The sequence below is a fragment of the Branchiostoma belcheri genome, unplaced genomic scaffold (genome assembly GCF_001625305.1).
Source record: "Branchiostoma belcheri isolate BF01 breed outbred unplaced genomic scaffold, Haploidv18h27 scaffold2, whole genome shotgun sequence".
NCBI classification, from domain to species: domain Eukaryota; kingdom Metazoa; phylum Chordata; class Leptocardii; order Amphioxiformes; family Branchiostomatidae; genus Branchiostoma; species Branchiostoma belcheri.
Genome location: NW_017803490.1, coordinates 5,052,994 through 5,062,434, shown reverse-complemented (window position 1 = coordinate 5,062,434; position 9,441 = coordinate 5,052,994). Strand labels below are relative to the sequence as shown.

The 9,441-nt window shown below is 43.4% G+C and overlaps 3 protein-coding genes across 3 annotated transcripts in view; all 3 read right to left on the bottom strand.

Moving 5' to 3' along the window:
- LOC109468662 (retinol dehydrogenase 16-like) overlaps positions 1-683 on the bottom strand; it is a 5,215-nt gene extending 4,532 nt beyond the window's left edge. The window contains exon 1 of the mRNA XM_019766985.1: positions 591-683. Within this exon, the coding sequence (XP_019622544.1) occupies positions 591-683 (93 nt within the window). The remainder of the gene's footprint in view (positions 1-590) is intronic.
- Positions 684-1,403: 720 nt separating this feature from the next.
- Positions 1,404-5,105, bottom strand: LOC109468577 (proteoglycan 4-like). The gene is made up of 3 exons (XM_019766863.1): positions 4,627-5,105; positions 2,119-4,239; positions 1,404-1,762 (listed from the first exon to the last, which is right to left on the bottom strand). The coding sequence occupies exons 1-3, from the start codon at positions 4,670-4,672 to the stop codon at positions 1,629-1,631; spliced, it is 2,301 nt and encodes a 766-aa protein (XP_019622422.1). The 5' UTR covers positions 4,673-5,105; the 3' UTR covers positions 1,404-1,628.
- Positions 5,106-5,773: 668 nt separating this feature from the next.
- Positions 5,774-8,471, bottom strand: LOC109468643. The gene is made up of 4 exons (XM_019766963.1): positions 8,397-8,471; positions 7,639-7,891; positions 6,340-6,477; positions 5,774-6,137 (listed from the first exon to the last, which is right to left on the bottom strand). The coding sequence occupies exons 2-4, from the start codon at positions 7,784-7,786 to the stop codon at positions 5,986-5,988; spliced, it is 438 nt and encodes a 145-aa protein (XP_019622522.1). The 5' UTR covers positions 7,787-7,891; positions 8,397-8,471; the 3' UTR covers positions 5,774-5,985.
- Positions 8,472-9,441: the final 970 nt, after the last annotated feature.

The window sequence follows — 9,441 nt, the reverse complement described above, 5'->3', positions numbered from 1 at the left end:
ACCAGTGGGGGCAGGATCAGGGAGGGCTACCAGTGGGGGCAGGATCAGGGTAACCTACCAGATATACAAATGGGACCTTCGTATCATTTTAATGGAAAAATGTAATATAGGGTGACTACAGTGGAAAGTACAGTATTGTGAATTGTTTTGGGAATGTAAATCATGAAATATGGGATATGGATAATTCATAATTAAGTAAATAGCTAAAAACTGGAATGATTCTTGATTGTCAAAAAAAGTGGGTCTTCGGTTTCTCAGAAGCCAACGGAGGTGAACACATCTGACCGCAGGCAATATTATGGCACATAATAAAAATACAGAAATGGTGACGTATAGCGTCCAGGTGTTTAGTATACATATATCCCCATATCACAATTCAGATGTCCCAAAATCCCCCTTGCACGCTATCTTTTTCTTTTAAAGTGAGACATATCATTCCACATTTTAAAGGTTTACGTGCCAAAGTCACACATGGTAGTCCTAGCCAGTGTCACTACATTTTCCCATCCACCTTTTGCGTTCAGCGTTATACCAACCATTCGAACGTTACGTATTTATCTATATTTCTAGACTGTAAAGTTCGTACATACCCTTGGCAGAATTTCTTTCTGTCTCCACCGCGTCCAGGCGGTGTACAGCCCCCACACTACAGCCAGCAGTCCCAACCCTGACAGTACCTCCATCTTGTACGGCCACAGTGGTCAGTTGCTACCCCCCGGGGCAACAAGCCAAATTGTGGTAGCAGAACACAGTATTTATGGGCGACCTTCTGTGGTATACATGTACAAAATAGTACGGGCAAAATTATTGAAAACTGGGTAGAAAGCCTGGCGTGAACGTTACCCAGGTGTAAATTGTGCTACATGTATGTGGCATAGGAATATGTCGGATTTGATACTGTATGATTTGGATCGTGATGATTTTCCAGTTCGTGTATAAATGCGCCAAGTACTACACTTGAAAACGGGCTTTTGGGGTGAGTCTGTTGCATTTGACCTTCACAGGGCGCCATTTCAAATAAAGAGCTCGTAAAAAGCCGATACGCCGTCATTACGTATCAAGTTACCGGAACCCCGCGTTCAGCACCGTATCGTATCGCCGCCATATCGCATGGGAGGGGGGGGGGGAATACTGCGTTTTGTACTGAGTTTTTAACGCGTTCTTTAATATATCGTTCTTTAATAGCCTACTCTCCAAGCAGAGGTTGGTGGGGAAAATTGTGACATTCTTTATCATGCGCCCGGTTTTTGCCCGCCCTCCCCACCAATTTGTCTAAATATGGCGTTGTACACATATTTAGACCATACCGAGTAGATTCTATTGATGACGTCCTATGGACACCCCACAATCATGTACGCGTGAGCGCATGCAAACAAAAAAGACGAGAAAAATGATTTCATCTTCTTCATTGCCTTTATTTGAATTCATTTATTTGATATTTCTGATAGTCTTGTGCACCATGAGCATTGTTGAATGGACGGAGTATTCAAATGAAATCAAACATATAGGCTCATCAATTATAATTGCATGCTACAAAAATTATACATAACATAGCCTGTATCTGGGACATATGCTACATCCGGACACCTAATTTGTGGACGGATTATGCCTCAGTAGACAGAGGTTTTCTACACTCTCTGCCCGCGCCTCTGTCGAAGTTTCCCTTGTAGTTTCTTCCTGACGTCAGCCTTGGCCTTGGACATGTGCCGCTGCGGCGCTGGGCTCAATTCTGGCCCGTTCTGTTTTGTGCCATCGGAAGGATCTGTGGAAAGACAATTGGGGGTTGTTGTTTCGGAAGCCATAAACCTTCACCTGGTCTAGCCTCACAAACTACTTCTCTGTTTATCCTTACTGAAACACATTCACATATAATATGGATACCAGCCTGTCCAGCTTTGCCCTGCTACAAAATGTAACCCAGCGCCACCAGTTACCATGGTGACAGACGTCTGGTCCAGGTCATTGACCTTAAAAAACAATATGTTTTCCTTCTGTGAGAGTAATTTGAACCACAATACTGTCTCTCTTTGTCACACACATACATACATACATACATACATACATACATGTACACATACACAGATACACACATACATAAATAAACATATGCATACATACCCTCTTTCACTATTCGTTGGCCAAGGCTTGAAGCAGACGAGGGCGTGGCTATGGACGACCGAGTCCCTGTGGACGGCCGACTAGCGTCTGATTGGTCGACTGGCAAGAGTTGAACTTTGGTAGTTGGGGATGGAGGCTCCTGATTTGTCATCACTGGTGTGATTGACCGCTCCTGATTGGACGGCGTTGTAGATAGCAACTCCCGGCTAATTGCTGGTGACAGCGGATTGGACGGCGTCGGAGAGGGGGACTTCACGTGAAGACTAATGGGCGATGGGCTCTGCTGATAGGTAATGATGGGGAAGGAAGTCCGTAGAGTACGTGGCGATGCGGTCTCCTTATTGGTGAAGACGTCTTCAGGTTGAGACTGTTGGCCAATGACTTGGCCTTTTGTAGACTGGGAAAGATTGCTGTCGGTGTGCTTTTGTGGAGGCTCATTGGACAGCAAAGTGTCCGGAGATGTGGATTGCTTTTTGGTGGGGATTTTGGGTAAAACCTGCGTGCTGTTGGGCTGAGTTTCTGTTGTTTTCAGTGGTTTTTGTTTCTTCAGAGCAGGATACTGGATTTTAGGAAGAGATGCGATCGACGAGGGCTGTTTCTTTGCGGAAGACTTTGATAAATCATTCTGCTTAGGGGCTAAATTATTTGTGGATGGTGATTTCGTTTTTGACAAGTTACTGGGAGAAAGCTTCTGATTGGCCTCTGGCTTGTCTTTAGGAGACGGCTTTTCATTGGTTGTCACTTTCGGTGCAGGCTTCTGATTTGTGGACGGGGCTTTTGTAGATTTGGATCGCTGCTGGGTTTGGGTCGTCTTTGGTGGCTGATGTTGATTGGGTGCATTCTTTGGAAGTTGCTGTTGATTGGCTTTCGGAGCCTTTGTAGATGCGAGCTGCTCATTAGATGGGATTTTCTGTGAAGACTTCTGATTGGTTGGCATTTCTGCGGCCTGTTCCTTATTGGTTGCTGGAGGGTTTGTAGACGCGGACTGTTCATTGGTCGGAGTTTCCTGTAAAGGCTGCTGATTGGTGTTTGTAGATTCGGACTGGTGACTTTCCAGGGGATGCTGATTGGATGAGACGTCGGGGACCGGTGAGTCTCCATCTACCTGGGCTGGTGGGTCATTCTGGGGGTTAGTGGTTTCTAGAAACTCTTTTTCTTCTCCCATACCTTCATCCTTCATAAGAGCCGTACACACTTCAACTTGCCCCTTGTTATGATCTGGGTCCTTCTGATCGTCGACGTCGTTTTGAACTTCTATCTTGATGAGGGAGGATGCTGACTGTTTGGCTGCGATGTCGTCTTCGTCATCATGAGTGACCGTTGTCGGAGATGATGGGAGCGTTCTGTTGTTAGCGGAGGGTTGTTGTCCTGAGTTTGAGTCGCCTGTTTTATCCGGTGTTTGCCTGTCTGTAGCAGGTGTCACATCGCAGTACTGTTGACTCCCAGCGACATCCGACCCTAGCGTATCGCTCTTTTCATCATAATCAGTAGGAACTGCTATGCTGGGTGACAAATTCTCTGTGTCAATAGTTTCTTCTCCGTTTTCTCCTGGTTTTGATACACTTTGGGTTGATGTGTCACTATTTGAATGGTTTTCCAGCCCTTTGTTTTCAGGTTGGTCGATTTTCGCGAAATTGCCATCGGCAGAATGCGTTTTGGACTCGTCAGCAACAGTAGCAATGTTTGTTTCTACCTGTAGTTCAGACTGGGACTGGATATCGTTTGCGTCAGTGTTGTCGTCCATTTTATGCGAGGAAGTGTCGTCTTCAGTTGATACGCCATTTTCGTTTGAGAAAGCCTCGGCTTGAAGATTTGTGTAACTTTTGTTGTCACCGTAAACCTTTGGAGAATTCTCACGATCTTCAAGCGTTTCAACGTTTGTGGACGGATTATGGTGTATAGGTGTCTCTTGTAAAGTTTCTTGACTTGACAGCGATGATTTTGACCTCGGGCTGACACTTTTCCCGCCATTTCTCCCCCTCTGTTGGGCCACGATAACCGTTGCCTTGGTAACCAGGTCCGCGTCCAGGTCAGCCAACCTGTTGACAACAGCCTCGGTTTTAGACACCAGCTCTTGTAGTCTTCTTAAACCTTCTTTTGTTTTTGCCGACCTACACCGGTCTAGAAGAAAACAAAAAACGATTTTTGTTTCAAAACAAGAACCATATTAACGCTGTTTTACCAAACTCAGTGTGACCGATCTACAAAGCACCAAACAAGGCAATAAATCATTCTGAATTAGTAGTTACACAATTAAATAGTCTTTGAGTTTAAGCATAAACAATTAAGGCAAACGTAAGTGCAGGTATTTTTGCCACATTTCAACAGTGAAAAAATATCATACCTTACGACTTCATCGCTTAAAGAAGCATATGGACGCAACCAACAACACACAACGTAACCAAGACAAGAGCAACAGCACAACGTTTTTTCCACACAGGAACTATCCATAAAACCTTGCGTGATTTAAAAAATAGAAGGTACACAATAGATGATATTTACATGTACCTTTGTCACGTCGTTTTGCGTCTTGTTCGGTGCGTTTAGCAGACATTCTGATGCTCCTCGCGGGTGCTGTATAACCTCACTAGTCGTCTTCCCGAGAAAAACGCCCACGTAACCACCAGGAACTGAGACAATCCTGTCGTTAGACTGGTTTGTTTCCGTCGGGATTAACGTTCCCTACTCAGCGTTATGGTAATTTTCCTCTAGAATAGCCCCCAGGCGGAGTATTTTCTTTCCATTAAAACAGACCCAGTGGCCCATAGATGAACTCTTCAAGCCTGGCTACCGTCAGAGTCGGAGTGATTGTTCGTTATCGTCGGATGGTGAAGGATTTTAGACGAAATGGTTGTTTGGTACACAGATCTGTGGGGCTTGGACAATAGGGGAATACTACCCAGGGGGTGTCAAAGTACACGTACTTCAAAGTCAGCTTTGTATACAAAACTGCACTACGGCTATAGCTTTCTCCATGCAGGGACGAATTCGTGTAAATGTGTAACCAAAGGTCGTTTGTGTACAAGAAAAACATTAAATGCCAGGTATTTGTGTACGTCATTAGAAACCGGTGTGCCATTCAGTGCTTTCCGTGTTATTTTTGTGAAGGTATTTCGAGCGCTTTTCGAGTTGCAGGCGATTTAGTTTTGTACAAAACAAGAACGAGCGGAGATCTGGTTCAATGGCGTCAGCCTTCTTTTGACGTGAGCAGCGTGTTACGGTTTAGCCTTTATTTCGTGTGTGACTGGGAATGTGAAGTGTCCTGAAACATGTGAGATAGTCCTGCTTGAGAGAAGAAAAAAGAGCCCCGTGTTTACACTGACATGACGTCAATACACCTCACTCCGGTCAGACTAGATACGGTCGTCATACTGAGTGATTCTACTCTCGCGAGAGTACACTCTTGACGTGAACGTGCGTGAGTTCGCACCAAAGCAAGACCATTGCATTTTGCTGTGTAAAGTGTCCCATATTTACCAGTAGAAATAGTTAACTCGAACAATATAAACAGTTAGATAATATCAGATCTTTGAAAACACTCGTACTATTTTCTACAGTTTTTTTAAAGAAATATCCTATTACAAGGCTAATTGTCATTGGATATATTTCAGAAGTAGCTCAAGTTGTCCGGACACTTGTTTATTATATGCACACAAAAAAAGCTTTACATAGTTTTCACGGCATGGGATGTGGGATTCTGGGATTATTGTCCGGACAAGTTAGGTTGAAAGCACCTGGGTGGGTGAAGATTGAAAGACAGGAGGTCAGCGGTCCCAGAATCCTGCAGGAAGGCAGGTCCACACAAACAAATTCAGGGAAGCAAGAATTGTACACTTCTTGGAAGTCCCAAGTTCTTGTTTCTGGAGGTTATGGTTGAGAATTTATTTTGTGGCGCGATTCTTGTCTCTCCCGAAGTTTCTGGCGAACTCTGTTGCTCGCGGCTAATCTGGAGAGCGCATGCGCACGACTCAGCTGCAGATTGTTGCGTTCGTGCTCCAGTTTGATGGCATAGGCCGGATCTGGAAATTAAAACATAGAGCAGCGTTTAAAAACATTAAAATGCTGGTAGTCATAGGAAAAGAATATTTCTGTGACACAAGCTAAAGAAAATCTGTCTGACAACGTTTCGGTACCTTAGAGCAGGGGTGGTCTTTACTAGAGGTCGCTTATCATACAGGGTACGTTCATGTGAAAATTAAAAACAAAATTGGTCAAGGTCACCTGGGGGTCGAAGATGCCTGGCCTGCATCCTCTTGTGAAGGTCGAGCTGTGCCTGCAGCCTGCTGACCTCCTTTGCCAGGGACAGCTGCTGTTCGTGCTGTCTGTGCTGTTCCCACAGATACGTGATCTGGGAGGAACCTGGGGAGGGGACGATTTATCGTACATATAAGTAAAGCATTCTATTTTTTATATCCTCTCAGTTACTAGAATATTATGAGTACGTGTACATCTACCTACTACGGCTTCACGGCTCATAATTACATAATTAGCATGTTTGCCTTTGTGTTGCTACACTTCGTTCTAATTGTACTTCATATAGATGTACCATATTGGGTTCCAATCTCATAGCAAATTTGAATTTTCATGACAGTTCAGACACCATGTAATCAACTTGACCCACAAACGCTAGTAATAACTTGTTACCGTATATCGTAAACAAAAATCATAGCTAAAGGAAAGAGAAAAGAGAATAAAAAGGTTTATGGCCACGGTCGTCAAACATATGGATAACTAGAAAGCTAAAAAGTTGAAATTGTAATATTGATTGAAAGATAAATCTTTAAGGATCGAGAAAACCCTTCAGCAAAAAAGTTGTTACCTCGCCTGCGACGAGCAACAATAGCCGTGTATGTTCTTATCAGATTTTTGTTCGTAATGATCTTACATGCATGTCTGTGGACGCGTATTGTACACACGAAGACATACCTGTAATTAGCTGTCAGACCACAAACAAGTGTCTGTAAGAGATACAGCGCCCTGCATGATAGCAAAGATACAAAAGGGTTGTAGAGCGAGAAAAGAAAATGGGAGGAGGCTCACTATGATTGCAAAAACACAGATTGGTATCAACACCGACATTGTATTAAAGTGTCCTTCATACGCGTGTAACCATTGTTCTACAGTCCTACATGAAATAGAACGCTAAATTGTTCAACTGAAGTCCTGTGTTGAAGGGTACAAGACGAGTACCGTGTAAGAGGCAAAGAATGACAGACCCACACAAGCTACAGAACAAAACTTTTTAAATAAAATTTGCTAGTGAATCATGTGTTATATCACGATACATTTGCGACATCTTATATATTCATTCTTATGGTGCTACGAAAATGGCAAACTGTTGAAATTGACGAAGATGAACGTTAACAGTAGCCTATTTATGCTGATCTTCGCAAGAAACCTAAGGCTTCACGCGCAAGGGCTAGGACAAGGATTTGTTACAAATCGGATGGCACACAGGCTACACAAGGGCATGGGTACTGATCAAGCTGACGACAAGAAATGAAAAAAAAATTGTCTTACTCTTGGCTCGGCGACGTCTGTCCCTGTTACAAGCCTCAGCCGCTCGTCGTGTAACGCCGTATAACTCTCCCTCAGCAGACACGAATCTGTCTGCCATTTCTTCTAGTCTGTCCGTCAGTCGGTCCAGTCTGCTCAAGACGTCTTCCATGGCGATGTACTACCCTCTTATACCTCCAAGAACAAGGTAACGGACAGTCGTGGATTGCACGTTATAATGTCGTCTGTAGGTCTGGTGACATTGGCCCGAATTCTCCTAAAAATAAACACAAAAAACACTGAGTAATTCGAAATATCTTGTCCGTAAGATTGTCACTGGAAGCAAAGTCGGTCGCAGTTGCCAAACTAACGGTAAGGGCATAAGTAATAACTAACTGTACTCTTCTAAAGTCAGTTAATGATAGGATGATTCATGCAGTTTTAACTCGACATTGTCCAAACGTTATGCCACATTTTTAGCGTGTTCAGTCATAAGAAATTGACTTCGATTTGCGAATGATGCAACTATGGCACCATAGAAATATTTCAGTTCGTTAAGCACACTGTACGCTGTTAGGCCTGCTTTACTTGCTTGTAGGCTATTTATCTCTAAAGATACGATTCTTACGGACCGAAACCACGAAGTCGTGGAAATTCAGCAAAACAATCCTGATTTAAACCACCAAAAGTTAATAGCAGACTTCTCAACTAGTTGGTAGTACCTAAAATAACTACACCTTATGCCTTACACGAGATAGTCTAGAAAAAGATAAAAGCCATACCTTTCTCTATAAAGAAGGGGGGGGGGGTAACTACGTTCTGTCTGAAGAAATGACAGTGCTAGTCGAAAAAGTGCATGGTAATTATGTAAAATAAGCCGTCCGCCCGGTCCTACTGCCACACTTATGTTGTGTCTGAAACCTATCATTACGATTACCTCCTTAAAAACGGAGGTATTGTTTTTGGCGTGTCTGTCTCTTTTTCTGTCTAGATCTCTTTGTTTGTTTGTTTGTTTGTCTATTGGCTGTTTACGGACAATATGTGATGCATAACACTCAACTGACTGTCCCAAAAACTCAGAGCTCAGAACTCATTAGCATTATCCAATTCACGGTCTCAAAATAGCGCCGCCAAACGGCTGAAATCATCATTGCAGGAAAGCCCGCATCTAGCAGCGGCAAATATGAAACGAATCGCTAGGAGTCCTCATTGACACGTACGGTGACTCAGATAAACTGACATACGGAGTAAGGGGTGACGCGAGTACTGGAGTAGGGCACGAGAGGCGGGCACAATAGGCGGTCACCACAGGCGGACTGTACCATTTTATGTGCGGGGGAGGGGCAATATCTGAAATTCAATGCCGTGTCCCGTTACACACATTTTTGCCTACTCGCTGCCCCTCTATTACATTACAAAGCACGGAAACATAATTTTTTTGCCAAATATTTTTGGGAGTATTTTGTAAATTACGTAAATTATTATCATATCCGATAGGATTACAATGGGGCATTTGCAATGTGTCAAGCAGGTTTGATTTAACCTCATGATTATATGGAGAAATGGAAGCTTTTCCGAAGGGTAACATTTTAGGAAATTTTATGATTGTTAACATACATATGCCAGATATATCATATACAATCATATACATGTACAAGAAACTCCGTCATGTACTATATATAAGAATGGGGGGGGGGCACGAGAGGCGGAAGATTAAAGCTTTCTCCTAACGTGGAAAAGAACATTTCTGCTCCGACTTTTCTGGCTTTTCTAGCTATCCTGCACACAAGCAATCTACAATTTCCACTCATTAGTTTTTAATGAATG